Here is a 17,948-nt window from a genome sequence, read left to right as displayed (position 1 = left end):
TTCTGCCGGAACTCTCGATATTCGCCCACGTTCCCACCGATCGAGACCTAATCAATCAGATTAGATAAAAATTTTCACCTCGGGTGGATATGACAAGGCGAATCAAGCTCTTCGAAACGCTTGACCCCGGTCCTTGATCATCTTGGCCTGCCGTGGTAGCCGTCAAAAATCAAAGCCGCTGGCGGCCGGTCTCGGGGAAAGATTGGTCAAGGACTTAAATCTAATCTTATCGAGGTTTAGGCCTTGATAAGCCTCGTCCAGGGGTTGGTCGGTATGGGCCATCAACTTCCCACAACTTCCACTTCTCTCTCTCAGGGTCGTGATTTTCTGCCGCCAGCAACTGCGTACACTCATACTGCCCTGTTGTACCCGACATCGGATGAACTCTCCCTCATGTTAATCTTGCTCGCTTCTGGTTCATGTCTCCATTGTAAATGGATCGCCCAAGTGGACCAGCCAACGACGCCCGTGGCGTCGTTTGACCGCACACCATGTGGTCAACTAGTCTGTGGCGCTACTTAGCACGACGTGGGATAAAAGTGTAAGACGATCTCGTTTGTCCTTTTCTCTTCTACTTCGGTCCTTGTAACCGTCACTTTGTGTGTGTGTGTCCTTCAGATCTACCAAACATGGCAATTCTTCCCAAACTCCGGCCGGGCTTTCGTCGAACAGCGACCGAGGATGCAGCTAACACTGTCGCCATGAGCTCGGTGACGGATAACGAGAAGAATCCGGCCACTGCCAACGATGACATATCACCAAACACCGTCAACAGTGATGGAGGACAACCACCGGACAAGCCGGTTGAAGAGGCACAAAGAGGTGTTCAGAACGTCGAGGCTGTCACTCTGACATGGTCAAAGAAGTCTCTCATTGCTCTCTTTATCAAGTACGATCGACTCCTCAACTACCGGCTGCTGCCGGAGACGAAGAACGAGTTGCTAACGACCATTACAGCATGTGGTTCTTGTACTTTGTCAACGCATTCCAGTCTTCGATCCTCACCAATCTCGTCCCGTACGCGACCAGCGATTTCGAGTCGCACTCCCTGCTGACGGTCATTTACATCGTCGCCAACGCCATGACTGCCGCCGTGTACATTCCTCTTGCAAAGCTACTCGACGTGTGGGGTCGAGCCGAAGGGTTCTTGCTCATGATAGCGTTCGCCACCTTGGGACTGGTTTTGATGGCTTCGGTTGACAGTTTGTCGACATTCTGTGCTGCACAGGTAGGGGGGACACCCGGGTGCTCCCAAGTGGTCCGACACTGAAGCTGATTCTTCTGAATGAACAGGTCTTTTACTCGATCGGTTTCGGAGGCATGATTTACAGTATCGATGTCATCACGGCGGATGCTTCTCAATTGAAGAATCGAGGCCTAGCGTACGCGTTTACATCATCGCCGTACATGATCACGGCGTTCGCCGGGCCCAAAGCATCGGACGAGTTCAACGCCCACATCAGTTGGCGCTGGGGGTTCGGATGCTTCGCCATCATCCTCCCATTCGTGGCTGCCCCTCTATATTTCAACCTGAAGTTGCACCTACGAAAGGCTGCGCAGCACGGTATCGTCAGACGGGAACGTAGTGGCCGGACATTGTTGCAAAACATCTGGTACTACGTTCAGGAATTTGACGGTATGATTTTCTTGCCCATCTCGAACCTTTCGTTGCGGTTTCTAACAGTCGTCCAGCTGCCGGCGTCTTCCTCTTTGCTGCGGGACTGACAGTCTTCCTCCTTCCCTTTACCCTCGCCGACACTGCTCCCAACGGCTGGTCGACGGGGTACATCATCGCGATGATTGTCGTGGGATTCATCGTCCTCGGCTTGTTCGCCCTACACGAAGCCTTCATCGCACGCACACCCTTTTTGAACATCGGCTTGCTCGTCAACCGCACCGTCATCGGTGCCTGTCTCTTGGACTTCACGTACCAAGTCAGCTACTACTGCTGGAACAGCTACTTCACCTCGTTCCTGCAGGTGGTGAACAATCTGTCCGTCGCGGAGGCGGGTTACGTGAGCAGCACGTTCGACGTCGTCTCCGGTGTCGAGTTGTTCCTCGTGGGCATCCTGATCCGCAAGACCGGGTACTTTCGGTGGATGTTGTTCGTCGCCGTCCCGCTGTACATCTTCGCCCAGGGCCTGATGATCTACTTTCGCCGCCCGAACCAGGACATCGGGTACATCGTCATGTGTCAGATCTTCATCAGCATCGGCGGGGCCATCTTCATCATCATCCAGCAAGTCAGTATCCTCGCGGCGGCGGACCATCAACACGTCGCCGCCGTGCTGGCACTCCTCAACGTCGTGGGCAACGTCGGCGGGGCCGTCGGCAACACCATCTCCGGAGCCATCTGGACAAACACTTTCGAAAAGGCCCTGGAGAGGTACCTGCCGGAAGACGCGCTGGGCAACCTCGCCGACATCTACAACAGCCTGGACACCCAACTCAGCTACGCACCTCACACCCCCGAGAGGCTGGGTATCCAAAAGGCCTATGGATACGCGCAAACCAGGATGTTGGCGGTGGGGACCGGTTTGATGAGTCTGAGTTTGATCTGGATGTTTGTGATCAGGAACATCAACCTCAAGAAGGTCCAACAGACCAAGGGTACCATATTTTAGGAGGGGGCGGAAAAGGAGTGGAGATACGAGTCAGGTGGAATGGACACCCGTTTCGGTCCAAGGAGGTTTGACGTTGAGATGATGAGTAGTGAAAGAAGAGCAAATATTGTTGATAGACCAGAACGATCGTGGTGTGATTTGGTTTTTGAGCGACATGATGTGTGATGTATTTGTCTGTTGATCAGGTAGCAACAGTGAGTGAAAACCAGAAATGAATGCATCGTTTGTCGGTCAGTGAGTCTATGTTGTACGATTGAAATGGAATCAAGACGAAGTACGTCCATGACAAACATACGAGGGGTGACCATGTCTTGTTTGTTTGAACGTGTACAAATTCAAACGTTTTCCTAGGTATGTAAATAGTTATCCGTACTGTGTGTACTAGACAGTATTTAGAAATGCAGGATGAGGTGAGACGACAGGGGTGGGATGTGGGAGATTTGTTGGCTTGTTTTGAGGCGGGGAGTTTTTTATATATATATATATTATATATGCCCCGAACTGTGCTTTATCCTTTACCATGTTCGTTCAGGAAAGGGAGCAAGGCCGCTTTACTCGGGCACGTGACGGAGCATCGAAGGACACCTGACCGAGCAAGGGAGAGCGTCGCGGGAGCCACGGCAGAGCCCAGGGGAGAGCGCCCGAGCACCGGACGAGCTGGAGGGAGCGCTGCCTGATGACCCATCCTCAGAAGCCAGTTCGGGCTCGGGGGGCCCTTTGGGCCTCGACTATAAGCCTATACCACTATACTCAGCGGCGAATCTTGACCTCTCCTAAGTCCATTTCCGTTTCCAGACCTGAGCATCTCGCCGTTGGACCGGAGTCATGACTAAGCCACTCTGAGCTGTGGCTCTGCAGTCCTGAGCCAGAGTTGGTGAGCCCTGAGGCGACTCCTGAGTAGCGTGAGCACTGCCCTGAGTCTGCAAAGGTTACCATAACTTGGCCCCTGGGTTCCCAGTTTTCGGTGTTTCACATATTCGGAAGGTCCAAGTCCCGGACTCACTCTCGGTTATTGTTGCCAATACTGCCCTGGATGCTGCCGGGAGTGATTAGCCAGTCTGGCCTGGAAAGTTGGTGCAAGATAACAGGCGACATTTGCTCCGAAGACTCACGTGCTCTCACAGGGTCGCAAGAGTAAAATTTACTGTACTCATTCCGTAGGCGCTTGTGTCTCGTTTTGGATGTCGGCTCAACGCGTGAAACTCGGGGGAACAGTAATCCGTATTTGGCCCCCAATGGCTTGCCTGCGCACAGCTGCAACAGGGAGCTTACCCATCCTCTTTCGTGTAATCTCACATGTCACCGCCGGCCCTGGTGCTCTAAGTGACGGAGGATCTCCGGCGTTAGCCTAAACAAAAAGAGATAAGCGTGAAAATTCGCCGTCATAGCTTGTCACGTGCTTGCTGTGCAAGTGCGCAAAAAAAGTTCCGCCAGCATGCGTTCTCGTTTTCTTTTCCCTTGGATGGCGCCGAAGCTTCATTATCTCCAGACGATCCTTATATACATTTCAATGAGATGGAATCTCACATTAGCTCCCGAATTACCCAGAAAAGGAACCTTCTTCACAAATCCATTTCCTATGCATCGGCTTGCGAAGCTGAAAGCAACATCCTCTTACAACTGTCCTATCCGTCCAAACGAATTGACTTTTTCCTCCAACTATTTCAGAAACAAGACGAAATTAAAGAAATTGTCGCTCGTCACATGGGACTAAAGTCTAATCAAGCCTGTCGATTAGGTGACTTTTCGGAATGGAGGCATGGGACGTTCAACGTCTGTATTCCAGTGTATATACGTAACTGGAATAGACGTCCAAAGAATCGGGTCATGATTCGATTCCCACTCCCATACAAGTTGGGAGAATCATCAAACCCTGGAAACACGGATGAGAAGGTGCGTTCCGAAGCAGCAACGTATATCTGGATGCAACAAAATTGCCCTGAAATACCAACCCCGTACTTGTGGGGTTTCGGAATTGGTAATAACCTACATGTGCGCGCAGTCTTCCAGTATACGCTCAGTAATATGCTAACGGCGGGAGTTCAGTTCACAGCGCGTGAAAACGCTCCATGGTATTTGCGATGCCTCTCAAATATACAGAACACCCTACGACTGCTATTTCGACAACCGATTCGCTCTTCCTATATTCGTTGTAAAGGACTCGACTTTCTATTTACTGTTGGTTATTTACTGATGGATTTTATCGAAGAGGAGGAAGGCCGTATGCTTTCAACAACGTGGGATACACTTTCTAGTGATTCGAAGCGAAAAGCGAATTTCTTTCGAGATTTATCCCAGATCTTGTTGTCTTTGGCCAGAAGGCCATTACCTCACATAGGCTCGTTGACAATAGACAACGAAGGCGTTGTGAGTCTTGCTAATCGACCATTATCTATCATCATTCCAGAAGCAGAAAACGACAGTTGCCCGCCTGTTGTGAAACGCAGCTACATTTACAGTACGGTCGAGTCATATGTTCTTGACCTATTCCAATATCACGACAATCGAATTCGATATCAGCCCAATTCTGTCATCTCAAAGGACGATGCCGTTGACCAAATGGAAGCCTTGACTTTGATGCGCGCTTGTTTACCTGATTTTGTAAATCGCTATTCACGTTCTGGGCCGTTTTATTTGACTCTCACGGACCTCCATCAAAGCAATATCTTCGTCGATGACGATTGGCATATCAAGTCAATCATCGACCTGGAATGGGCCTGTTCCAGACCGATTGAGATGCTCAGGCCCCCTTTATGGTTGACCGGTCAGGCAATTGATTGTTTGGTTGATGAAAAATTGACAGATCTCAAGCTCGCGCTCGACGAGTTTTTCTTCATATTAGAAGAGGAGGAGAAGCGATCGATGCGTCCTTGCTCATTTTCAGTAGCCAATCATTTTCGCGAGAACTGGGCAACGGGTCGCATCTGGTATTTCCGGGCCTTGGATTCCTTAACGGGTCTGTATGGCGTCTTCTTGAATCATATTGAGCCGATGTTTGCATCCGATATTACAAAAACTGCAGCTCGTTACTGGCATCCGGACGCTGAGAACATTCTCCGAAGAAGGGTTGAGGACAAGCTTGAGTACGATCTACGATTACGGCAAGCTTTCGAAGAAGATCTAAAGTCGGAGGGCTGAGATTATCATTTTATGTCCTATTTGTGATCCTGCTTAGCTTTCTCCTTTTCAGCCTTTTCCCTTGCTTCCTTTTCTCTTTTATTCTGGGCTCTTTTCGCTTTAGCCGCGTCACCGGAAGAAGACTGCTGTTGTATGGTTTTCTGGTCCGATAAAGCTCTGGCTAAGTCTTGCTTGATTTTCCGTTCTTCTTCCATGTTGTGTGTTGCAGACCACTAACGATAATCATTAGCTGGACAATTTTCATTGAGGCGGTGCATCCCTAACCAATTCTCCACAGATGGTTGAATGGACAGTGAAGCTTATCGGGAGTGTAAATCGAGATTGTAACTTCTGAGAGTGGTCAAAGTTGGTGTCTGGTTTCTCAGAATGACGAAATCATAGGAGAGAAATTCATGAGTATCCCCCGTCTCTTTCCTCTCTCCTCTCTTTGACAATTTATACTTCTTGCCTACTCCGTAAGGTCTCATGGGCCAGCGCATCACATATATCAGCCTGGCACTAGCAAGGTTCTGGCCTTGTCATCAACTAAACCAGGCAACCACAACTCCCTCGCAGTCCCTCGTTAAATGTCGACCGGTGAGGCATTCTGAATGTGTGATTGGCCAGGCCATGCCCTCGTGACAATTCGGTTGCATTGCGCTGTATCAACGGCCACTGGAAAATGAACAGGTGGCTAGTATATTTTCAAAGTTCCCTTGGCAAGGTTTCGTTCATACCTCAGAGTTTCCCCTCGCAAAGTTTCCTTCTCACTCGACTATAACAATGGCAGACACTGAAACCCCAGAATCGGAGGAAACACTCTTGCAACAAAGCAAAGGTGTGATTGAAGATACAGCGCAGATATTTTGCAGATATCTATTGTCTGATTGGTCACGGAAAAAGACTCCGTACGGACTTGACGGAGCCTTGGCGGAAGCGTCAACCGCGGGACCAGATGTCACAACACGGATCTTTCTAACTGCAGGATTCTCTGCTTGGATAGCATATTTCCTTGCGTCGACTGGCGAAGGCCATTATGAAGGCCGACACGCTCAACTTCAAGCCATTACCACCTTTAATCAGCTCTCTATAGAAGAACGCACACTGGTTGCAAAGCGAGTTGCAGAAACAGTACCTCACCCAACTGTCAAACATGCAATTGACAAAATGCTGCAGGAGCCTAAGCGTCGTCGTAAGGTTTTATCTATTCTGCATCTCCCTTTGTTAACCTGGAGTATAGGCCTTCTTTCACAAACAAGTGACAGAGAAGTGCGAGCACAACCAAACTTAACATCACCGGTTCATTCGCTTGACTCCGCCGCGGTATCTCTCCTCAGTCCGACGCGTCGTAACCTAACACCTGTTCCCGATCTTTCTCAAAATGTGATCGGCCTGAATTCAAGCCAACATCAGCAGGTCCTCTCTCATGCTTCCCTCCAGGGGACTGCAGACTTATTCCCTGAATATATGAGCGGCGCAATCAGAAGAGATGCTATTCAGATCAACGGGATAACACGTTGGAAAGCCGCTGTAACGATGGCCTTTCCGTACGTCGGGAAGGTCGACTCCCTTATGAGTTTGGCTATCAAGGAGACGAAGGTAGAACATATTGCGATGGCTTTGTTCAATGTGCATGTGGAAGTAGAATCCGCAGTTCAGGCTCGACAAGTTGTGATGCAAGATGGGGTCAGGCTAATGCCCAACCCAGAAATTACATTGCTGGGCGTTCAAAGTGAAGCCATCAAAAAGCTGTTTGGTCTCGACATATATAACGCCATCAAGGCCAGTCGCGTCTTCCAGGAGGAGCTCGAACAAGGAACTCGTGCCACAAGATGTGTGTCAATGATCATTCCAAGTAATCCCAGGTTTGAGGCTATTATCAACCTCAATCTGGGACTGAAAGAAGGTTCTCTGGTGAAAAACAAACTGTATAGAAGGTTCTCAGATAAGGGTACGATTGACTGAAACCACAATTCGCTTCTCGCAATGCTATGCTTCTTTCAATTTTCCTCCTTCGCCAGCAAAATACAACTCAACATTTGAAGGTACAGTCCCTTGCCCATTGCGCTTCTGTAGACTTGTCCCTTCACCTCGCTTTCCCCTGTTGTCTATTTCATAGGCAGTACCATAGCAACCGCGCCAGTATACACGTTGACCCTTTCCTTCGACCCATTTTGGAGTATTTTCGGTGTCCCTGGTGGTGAAATCTATGGACGAATCGAGGTCTTCTTCGGTGAAAGCCTGACATCATCTCAGAGAGGTCACTATTCGAGAACGCGGAGGGAGCGCTTACCATCAAGACGTCCCGTTGATTAATGCAACGTGGAGTGTTTCCGTAGCAATCGAAACTTTGTATTTGAGTAGGAAAAGCAGTAGCTTTATCTTGTTTTCGTGCCCGTATCAATACCTTTGGCTGTTGGCGCCTCAGCGCACAGTTGGATAGAAGTATCAGCGTAAATAACTAGTCTAGACGACAAGATCATAGTGATAGCTTCTGAGCCCGAGTGGTTGTTGAGCTTGACATTCAGTTTGAAAAGTTTGGTAAAGACACGGTATGACGGAGGTGGGGCTCACCTGCGCAGGTGACTTTTCGGCCACTTTGCCGGCTTGCCCCTCATAAAAGTTAGGCATGAAGGCGCGTGGCTTGACCTATAAGAAATGTCCACAGGGCTTTTTTTCTTTCGCTGTTTAGAACAAACCTCAAGAGTCGATACGATCGTGGAAACTGCAATGATAGTTCAGGTAGAAGATGTCTGCATATGAGGCTTGAGATCCTGTCTATAGATAAGCGCCATTTGATCATTATGAGCTCTCGCTGTGACTTGACATCTCATCTTGACAAAAGACCCGCGATGAATGTTGGCCAGTGGGCGATAGCTAAGAAAGTTTGCCGGGGAAAGTTTGCCAATTTTGTTAGGGAAGTTTGAAGGGAAGTTTGAAGGGAAGTTTGAAGGGAAGTTTGAAGGGGAAGTTTGAAGGGGAAGTTTGCAACGCTTTCGGTACGTGGATGTTACATAATAAATCACAAAGCTGGGAACTCGTTGGCTGGCATGGGTACCTTCCGTAGCACGTCTTTTTCAACTTTTGATCACAATAGCTAGATAGAAAGCCATGTCCAGTGTAAGATCAGTGCGTAACAATACGGCCGTCTTTGTGACCTAGCTGGGGCCATATCTCAGTAGCAAGTGCTGAACCTCATCATTGCTCTGTGCCTGCCGATGTTGACTTAACGAGGGCATCAGCAGGACTGAGTGGTGGGCTTCAAGCGTGAAGGTCGCTAGGACGCACACGCAAAGTCATGCAAGTCAAGCCATTTCAGCCGATGTGGGTTATGTTGCAGCTCATGCCCGTCGCGCTGAGTTGGCCCTGGTCAGTCGTTGTATCCATTTTGACACATCAATTCGTATCGTTGGCTAGGGCACGGCCAGGAACGTGCAATTGTCGAAGGATTGCTAGGGCCTGCAATGTACCTACCAAGGCTAGGGAAAATCTGGCGTATTCCATGTTAAATCAGAGATGATACCTCCGTTGATAGGTGTATGAATGGCCCTTTCGCACATCTCTTGTCGTATTAGAGATGGTTTCAGGAAGATGCTACCTCCGTTGACACGTATATGAATAGCCCTTTCCCGCTCGTTATCGACCTTGTCGTCATTCATCCTAAAACCATTGTTAGATACTTCTCTTCTTGATAACCTGCGTGAGCTTCAGGGTCAGTTCTTACCCACATTCTTACCATTCTCTCCTTTCTTGAGAGTTCGCCCATCATGTCGGGAAATCCCTCAGACCCTCCCCTGGGAACCCCTAAATCTCCCCCAACAACGAGCCCTCCTCAAGCGGCCGGCAACGGAAAGCCAAAGAAACCTCCTGCTCGAAACGGAGCTGGGCAGCCTCCCAAGGGTTGGGACTCTCTTCGGGACCCGGAGCTCGATAAGAAAAATGATGTTGAGCTCTCTAAGAGCAAAGAATGAAGGTGTGATATGTCCTGCTCTCCGGAGCTCAATACCTATAGGCTCGGAACTTCTGCATATCCTCGTTCTTTCCAGTTGTGCTTTTCATTTCTGACAGAACCAAGATACCAGAGAAGGAAAACTCTCGAAAGAGAATATTTGGCCAAACCCGCCGTCTTGGAGAGGCTTGTTTCCTTGCCGATATATCTCTGAATGGGTTGATTCTAGTGATGACTGGCCCATTGTAACGTGGCTTGTCTCTGCCTGTCTAGATAACATTATCTTTAGAGAAAGTCTGCTTAAGAATGCTTTCATTGTCCCAAAAAAGAATGCTCTTCGTCCTCTCCAGCTCTTTGCAGGGTGCGATTGTCATGACTGACCAGGCCTTGGCATTGTCCCACACTCTCCTTGGTATCGCTAAACAGTAGCAATAGGCCCAGATTTGGGATCAATTATTAGTGGACCATAACCAGGTCCGAGGCCCAACTATGCAAACCTTCAAGACCCAGTATTTGGGCTCACTTGTTGGAGAAAGGGCTTCCTTTTGTCGGGTTGGAAGAGTAATGTTGCTCGCCTTCTTACGTCAACCGACATCAAGCGCGCTGTGGTTGTAGCGGCGTGAAGAGATTTAATTCACTAAATAAAAGTACGGGAGCGACCTGCCGCTATACATACGTGAGAGTGTGTAAGCCCATGTTAGTCGTCGGAAACAAGTATATCCGAACCCGGGGCTAAAATCACGAGGCAATAAAGTCACGTGGTATCGCGACCACTGCCCCACGAGACCAAGCCATCTTTTCCTACTATGCCACGTCGACCCTTTACAACCAACAATTGAACTTGGGCATCAATAAACAAAAACGGCCATTTTGCACATTCCGAACATTTCACAATATTTAAACGCCGGTATTTTCTCTCAACGCGTTCCTAACTTCGACCGTTTCCCGTTCACAAAATGAATATCACTCGCGCAATCAATGACCCGGAATTCTGCAAGATGGCCCAAGCTGTCAACCTCTGTGCGGAGGATATGATTCCTTGGGAAGGACAATCAGATTCCTGGTGTTTACCGCTTGAGCAACTTGAAGGTTCAGCAGCAATAACGCGATTGTACGTGCAATTCGAGAAGACAAAGGTACCCGAGAAAAGACTTGTCTCCGGGTCGAACGTTATTTACTAATTACTTCAGCTTGACGGAATTATTCAACGCCGACGTGAAGACCAACCAGCTAAGCGCATCACTCGCCGTCATGGTCCAGATATCATATACTTTTGGAATGATACTCCACCCGTGCGAGAGAACCAATTTATTGTGATGATAGCGCTCGGAAAACCCTCCATACAACAGGACAAGACCTCTCCAACGCTTAAGAGGCGTCATGAGGATGATGAGATCGAGACTGAACAACACACGTTGCCGAGACGGCCTGATGATTCATCTTCTCATAAAAACGTTCTCAAGCCTCATCAAAAGACTAACACGGAAGCTGCCGCCACAATCGTGGAACAGAAAGACAGAACCACCAACCTTACCGGTGCCGCAACCACCGAGGAACCATCAGAACTCTCGTCACGGTGGCAAGCTTTCGTCGAGAAGCTTAGAGAAGAAGCAGAGATCGTGGGCTCGACGTTGAGTAATCGGAGCAACGAGCCTATAGAATTGAAAGAAGGTGACTTCCTTGAGCTCGATACGTCGCAGTACCTTCACCCGAAGGCTGGTTCTGTCGGGGGAATGTGGATGTCGTATGATTGGTCATGATATCCTTAGAGATGATCAAGATATCGAAAATAAAGGCGGATCATTATTGACGCGTTGCGGTGAACCTATTCCCATAGTGTTCGTGTGGCCGGTAGGAGTATGGGCGAATACGTCCCAAACGATCCCTAAGCTAGGATCCCGTAGATAATCCCAGGAATCGATCCCTAAGCTAGGATCTTTTAGGGAATCCCAGGGATCTTCGTCTTGTCTCGCCTCTGCTCCTAAAGCCTCACTCCGCTGCAAACATATCATGGTCGTTGGGAGGCTTATAGTCATGGCTGTCTGGCTCTCGTAGTTCTGCATAGGCATGGTGTTGTCTGTATTGTTTTGCCCGTCCAAGCGAGGATGCTTGTGCGACTGCACCATGCCTTCCGAGCCAAGATCTGGCACATAACGGCGCCGTAGATTGTTTTTGGATTGACGTTGGTCCTGATGCCAGGACCCGGGGATCCACGTAGAGCCGAAGGCGTTGGTCGAATCCATTGCGTCAGATAGGCCAGAAGACCCAAGAGTCATCTGATTCCTTTGGGAAGCATTTCCCAGAGCGGGCCATCCGACAGCACTCTCGGGAGAAGGACTCGCGAAGCCATTCGATATATCCGGAACGGTCGTCGAATACTGTATTCCTTGTAGAGCAGCTGCAGCCACTATTCCGTCTATCCCGTACGTCTCGTCGACTCTTCTCATGCGAACATTGGCAGCAATCGTTGCACCTTGCATGATCCCATTGATATCAACCTTGGCTTGGGCGGACTTGCATGAGGGAGCGAGTACAGGGGGTACATTTTCAATCTCGGACTCTTCCAAACCATTTGTGGTTCGCTCACATGATTCGGATGGGTTGCGTATGGAGGAGTGTCTCTCTGGATCTCTCAGCGACCGTAGCTGACTTCGAGGTGAAAGTGACAGTTGATTCCACCATTCCTCGACCACCATCGAGAATCTCTGTGTCTCCGATGCAGATGTCCACAGCTCCAAATGGCGCTCTTGAACAATCCGGCTCAATTCCTCTTGTATCGATGCAAAGGGCGACCATCTATCAGAGAGGAAAGAATACTCTCTGGAGAATTTTGGACTGTCTTCGAGTCCCCCAAATATGTCGAGCTGCAATAGTGCGAGGTTGGGGCACCCTAGGTTGCGACACACAGCTTTATGGCTTGTTCGCGATTAGCAGACCATCTTCTGTGATGTCGAGATGTGGGAGTATACCTGAGTTTGGTGACCGCACTGACCCAATCTACTACCGTGGGTACGAGATAGTATTGTGGAGGATGACTCAGCTTACCCCGTAGGCTTGTCGCCGCCGCTGTGCTAACCTGCTGCAGCCTCTTGGAGGATAGTTGAGTGACCTGCGATAGATAGGAGGTTTGCTCTGCTTCATGTAAGCTTCTCGAGCAGCAACCAAAATCTTGGTGTCTTACCGGCTAGGGCCGCTATAACGGCCAGGGCGCGGATCCCTTCTGTGGCTAGAAGATCATTCACGATCAAGTGCATCACATATACTCCATTTGCCTTGCGACCTCTATCTATCTGTCGCCATCCGAAGTTGATAATCCGTAAGCTCGATTCGAAATACCAACACCACCACTGCCATAACTTCCATATTTGTGCCTCTCGTTCGAGCATCTTCCCCTGTTCTCGTCCTTTTCCGAAGAGATCAGCAATATCCTTGGTATCCTCGGACGTTGCGTGCTCGCGTTGTAAGTTCTCAGCTACGCTCTTTTTTATTCTGTCAGAAATACTGTTCAATAGCGCTCGAATCTGCTCGGACTGTCCTAGAAAGTATGATACGTCAAGGGCCAAAATGTCGAACGCTTCCTTCCTCTGTTTCATCTTTCTCATTCCAAGATGAATCTGGCGGACTAACAACCCGACAATCTCATCATTCTGTTTTGTGATCTTCTCGGTTGTCTTCTCGGGAGTAGGATTATTGGTATCGGAGATCTCGCTCGACGAGGACTCTTCGTCGTCGTCGCTGTCGTCGCTGTCGTCGCCATGATGTATCTGAAGCCCTAGAGGGCTCCTCGGCCTCTGTGATATGGACTCCTCTTGGTCAGTAGACCGGTGGCATTGATTCCGTGTCTGATCGCTACGCGGGTCAATCGACAACCGGGACGGTTCTCCGCAAGATAGTGAATTGGTTCTTGGTGGAAATCTCTTGAGCCTATTCCCGTCAGCTCCAGCTAAATTTTCTTGGTGACGATAGTTGACCATACCAAGTATCGTTGAACGTCTTTCGGTTGGCTCGAATGTAAAAGTTGTATAATAATGCAGTATCTGACCTGATCTTCTCGTCGAGGACTTCGCTACAACAAGGCTGATAGGCGCCAAAAACATCGGTATTAAAATCGTTATCAGATTGTCCTGATTCTTGATGGGATACGGTCAAGATCCGAATCACCACCTCTGCTGTATGCTTGCCGCAGCATAGAGTAGCTTTCAAAAAGGTCCTTCCCGGTTCCACGATCTCGCGAAGTTGCTGGAAGCCAAGCTCCGCCAAACGAATAGCGAACTTGACGTCGGCCGCCGACAGTTCGTGCACAAGATCTCCTTGAGAAACCCAGGAATGAACTTCGGACCATGCACCTAGCCCTACATGCATGATCTCATACTGCCCTTCAGACCGTGTGAGAGAAAAGAAATGAGATTGAAGTCGCACAAGGGGTGCGAGCCCGGGAAAACAGTCAAAAGGAACAGCCCCCGCTTTTTGTGTGGGAGTTCAGAACTCCCACAAAAAAAGCGGGCTGGCCCTCTCGGGCTCGGGTCGTTAGATCCCGCCCAATCTTCAATCCATGTTTACATTAATGGTCTATGGCGTTGGCTCTACAGGGTTATCTAACACGGTCTATCGGACGTATTGGCATATAATCATGCATGATTCCACCGCCATTTGTTTGAATCCCTCACCGGTTTTGTTGCCCCCGTTCCATGGTTCAGACTAAACATGTCATGACTTTGTACTATTCTTCCGAGCTAGACAACAACCTTTCTTTCTCTTGTCGCAGGTGACTTGATCCCCAACCAATGAATGGGACTATGGATACCGATGAAGACATCTCAGATGTTGGGTTTATTTTTACTACCAACTCTTGGGCCTCGAGCGACACCGAGCTCACCGAAATTTCACACGACGACCCTACCATTGGGAGTGAGCAGGATGGAACTATCATCGTGACTGTCGAATTGATGGTGGTCCAAGCCGGCCTGAGCTGGCCTAGTGACGAATATCTGCCATTGCCATTACCAGGCACTTCCTGGTAAGTAGAAAGATACTCCGTACGGCCAACAACTTCGGTCTGACTTGGTATGCAGTCCGGCGGTTGATGAGTACACTCTCGTCCGCCTCGAGCTTTCCGGTGACCGTATTGGTCAAGATCTCGATGCCCACCTCGGGCCCATCTCTGACGTTCCTTGCTTCCAACTGTTGAATGACGGGTCCTGGGAGATTCTCGTCCAGATTGCTGTTATCCCTGGGCTACGCGAGAGACTTGATCGTATGTGCCAGACGTTCATGTTGGATGTCGAGTACCAACCTCTTGACCCTCGTCCGCAAGATGTGGAGTACTTTGGCCGTTGGCGCGCCGAGGCCCTTTACGCCACATGGTTTAGGAGGAGGGCAAAGGAAGTGGAGAAGAAAGGCTGGCCTGCCGCACGTGCATATTATGCAGAAGTCTTGAGGCAGATGCGATGGAAATTGACGTTGCGAATCCTAAGGGGAGCCATGCGCCGCGGAAGGGCCAAAACATCCCGGCGAGGAGGTGTATTTAGATCGGCGTTCTCAAGCTACTAGTGCAACCGGTGCCCATAAGATCTGGGGTCCTCTGGGTGAACTGGGATGTGTTGCGTCTGATATTGCAGTCTTACGGACCTTGTTGGGCAACCTGACGCTTTTGTCAACCCGCATTGTGATGCCTGCGCTAGTAATTGGCGGTCAATGACGGTATTCTGCAAAGTCTCTCAGGCTGTCCACGGGCAACTTTGAGGAGACGTATAATTATCTTCAAGGGAACCCCCATCTCTAGTATCTGTAGTTCCAGTACAACCATCTCAAAATGGAGCACATCGACGATCAGCAGGTACCGTTGACCAACGATTTGCCACCTCCTGCCATTTGTGTTCTTCAGAAGTCAGCGGATCACTATTGGCAATCCTTGGAACCTGTTTCTGCGGCTCTCCAAACGTCGTCTACCGTGATCGACGAGACTTCATCTCCGTCTTCAAGCTCAATTACATTCCCGACATCAACTTCAAAGCTCCCTTCTCTAATCGTCATCGGCCAAGCAATCGCTCCTTCAAAGTGGCTGGATTTGTGTGTGAAGGAAGACCAGAAACGAGTCTGCCCTCCTCCTGATGTCATCGAGAAACTTTTACAAGATCTCGAATTACGTTCTTTGGTCGGTCCTGGCGCGAACATCACGAAAATTACCGTGTGGACGTCCCCATCCATTTTCGGGGTCAGTCCGAAATTGTCAAGCCTAACGCCATTCTGATGACGGTCAAAGAGCCGCGAGAGCCAGTCTCAGACAGACACAGACCACAACAAAGCCAATTTTAATGCCTGACCGGGTCAACATAAATCCCAGCACATCACCTCGTTCGGAATTTCATTTCTTTCAAACTTTCCATTTCGATTTGTTCTTTGAGCCAGGAAGCCACCCGAACCCCCCATTGTCTAGTCCAAGGAGCATGGCCGACGCTCGATCAACCAAACGCCTTCGACGCAGCGAAGAGCGACCCCAACCTACTATCTTTGAGAACGAATGGAGACACGGACCCATGGTATATTTCGACTCTCGGCAAGCCTGGGATTACTTTGGTACAACTTCACCCCTCCGTTACTACATCGGCGATGCCGTCGCACTGGTGCAGAACTATGGACAAAGAGATATTCTGGACTATCTAACACCTCGAGCCATCAATTTCATCCAGAGTGAGATAGTCCCAGACAATGACTACCGGCGATTTGAAGTCAACGCCACAGTCCTCGCTTTGTGCATAGGAAGAACGATGTACGAGGTGCGGCCAGATGGACTAATGAGTCCCTGCAAGCTTTTGAACGTATTCACCCTCAGATCAAAACAAGCATTCGAGGTTGTATATGAGGATGAGGGTCAAGCTCTCATTCAGGCAATGGTGGATTTTCAGAACCTGGAGACCTAGTCGGGGTTGTCTCTACATCTTGAACAACTACCATGTGAAGGGGCGCCCCGAGGCTGGCTCATTGACTGGACATGCGTCAGATACCAGAGACACATTGGTTACGGTGCACCGACCCTTCCCAATAATCTTGGTGGGAGAAACGGCGCTTCGACCGTGATGGAGCTGAAAAGATAGGAAACCAACAACAAGTGATTGTAGGTTCAATCGCTGGAAACGGCCTTGGGTTGCGATGTGTTTGTTATTTTGTCCGGATTTCAATGTATAATAGCTGCTAGTTGATTTCATCTACTTTGGAATTGCCTCCTGACCCTTTAGCCTGGGCGAAGGTTTTGATGGCTCGACAACTAGTGACTAGGATAAATCGTTGGAAAGCGACTCGCGTTGAGAGACTCTCTGTGGAGCCTGCTTTGTCTGTTTCTCGATTAAGGAGGGGCTCGCACGGTAATAGAGTCGTAAACTTTCCCCTTGGCATGAACGTCCTTCGGCATCATGGACGCGTCCCTTGAGCATTGTTATAATTACTTCCGTCCGTCCCCTCCCTTTCCTGCCACTCTTTTGTCTGAATTCTCTGTTCTTTGTTATCCTGCACACGGTGATGGAACTATTCTTTCTGCTTCTAAGTATTTTCGCTATTATTTACTTCGGCAGGGTCTTCTATTTGATTGTGGGGACCATTCTATCTTCAATTTAGTATATATGCCGGAGAATCTCGAGGCAGGATTTGGCTGACCTTCACAGTGCCCGGCGTAACGCGGAAAGGTCTATGGACGATTTGGAGTAGCACCGTGAACTCTTCTTCAGCCAACCGAACACCTATACGTTACATCGCTATGTCGATAACCGAGCAAGATGAACTTCCCCTTACAGTTGACGAAACGGATTCAACGCTGGGTGAAGACATCTATTCCGAAGACGACACCATCACATCCAGTGTTTACAAGTATCCCGAAGAAAACGGTCGGCAGTACCATGCCTATAAGGACGGTGTATATCCTTTCCCAAACGACGAACAGGAGCAAAACAGATTAGATTTTCAACACCGTCTCAGCCTTTGTCTCGAAAAGGGTCAATTATATCTTTCCCCAGTTAGAAATCCTTGTGAGGTTTTAGATATCGGCACTGGAACTGGTATATGGGCAATCGAGATGGCAGATCAACATCCACACGCCAGAGTTCTAGGGATCGACCTTAGCCCAATTCAGCCCGATTGGGTCGCTCCCAATTGTCACTTTCAAATCTGGGACTTTGAAGATCCCTGGGACTTTAAGCGTCAATTTGACCTGATTCATGGGCGACTACTCATTGGCTCAATCTCGAATCCAAGGTACCTCCTTCGGC

At 49.2% G+C, this 17,948-nt stretch overlaps 6 protein-coding genes across 6 annotated transcripts; 5 read left to right on the top strand and 1 right to left on the bottom strand.

Annotated features, from left to right (window-relative positions):
* Window positions 1-263: 263 nt before the first annotated feature.
* On the top strand, window positions 264-3,082 carry PV06_09734 (uncharacterized protein). Its single transcript, XM_016411200.1, has 4 exons — window positions 264-889; window positions 958-1,228; window positions 1,294-1,636; window positions 1,693-3,082. The coding sequence occupies exons 1-4, from the start codon at window positions 630-632 to the stop codon at window positions 2,622-2,624; spliced, it is 1,806 nt and encodes a 601-aa protein (XP_016257954.1). The 5' UTR covers window positions 264-629; the 3' UTR covers window positions 2,625-3,082.
* Window positions 3,083-4,817: 1,735 nt separating this feature from the next.
* On the top strand, window positions 4,818-5,762 carry PV06_09733 (uncharacterized protein; the record flags this gene model as incomplete). The annotated part of the gene is made up of 1 exon (XM_016411199.1): window positions 4,818-5,762. The coding sequence occupies one exon, from the start codon at window positions 4,818-4,820 to the stop codon at window positions 5,760-5,762; it is 945 nt and encodes a 314-aa protein (XP_016257953.1).
* Window positions 5,763-6,524: 762 nt separating this feature from the next.
* On the top strand, window positions 6,525-7,706 carry PV06_09732 (uncharacterized protein; the record flags this gene model as incomplete). The annotated part of the gene is made up of 2 exons (XM_016411198.1): window positions 6,525-6,933; window positions 6,982-7,706. 2 exons carry the CDS (start codon window positions 6,525-6,527, stop codon window positions 7,704-7,706), a joined length of 1,134 nt encoding a protein of 377 aa, XP_016257952.1.
* A 1,802-nt stretch (window positions 7,707-9,508) lies between these two features.
* On the top strand, window positions 9,509-9,712 carry PV06_09731 (uncharacterized protein; the record flags this gene model as incomplete). The annotated part of the gene is made up of 1 exon (XM_016411197.1): window positions 9,509-9,712. The coding sequence occupies one exon, from the start codon at window positions 9,509-9,511 to the stop codon at window positions 9,710-9,712; it is 204 nt and encodes a 67-aa protein (XP_016257951.1).
* An 820-nt stretch (window positions 9,713-10,532) lies between these two features.
* Window positions 10,533-11,612, top strand: PV06_09730 (uncharacterized protein). The gene is made up of 2 exons (XM_016411196.1): window positions 10,533-10,826; window positions 10,881-11,612. Exons 1-2 carry the CDS (start codon window positions 10,647-10,649, stop codon window positions 11,448-11,450), a joined length of 750 nt encoding a protein of 249 aa, XP_016257950.1. The 5' UTR covers window positions 10,533-10,646; the 3' UTR covers window positions 11,451-11,612.
* On the bottom strand, window positions 11,466-14,052 carry PV06_09729 (uncharacterized protein; the record flags this gene model as incomplete). Its single annotated transcript, XM_016411195.1, has 4 exons — window positions 11,466-12,606; window positions 12,660-12,822; window positions 12,872-13,614; window positions 13,667-14,052. 4 exons carry the CDS (start codon window positions 14,050-14,052, stop codon window positions 11,466-11,468), a joined length of 2,433 nt encoding a protein of 810 aa, XP_016257949.1.
* Window positions 14,053-17,948: the final 3,896 nt, after the last annotated feature.

The sequence above is a fragment of the Exophiala oligosperma genome (assembly GCF_000835515.1).
Source record: "Exophiala oligosperma strain CBS 72588 unplaced genomic scaffold supercont1.11, whole genome shotgun sequence".
NCBI classification, from domain to species: Eukaryota; Fungi; Ascomycota; class Eurotiomycetes; order Chaetothyriales; family Herpotrichiellaceae; genus Exophiala; species Exophiala oligosperma.
This window is presented reverse-complemented; position numbering and strand designations above follow the sequence as displayed.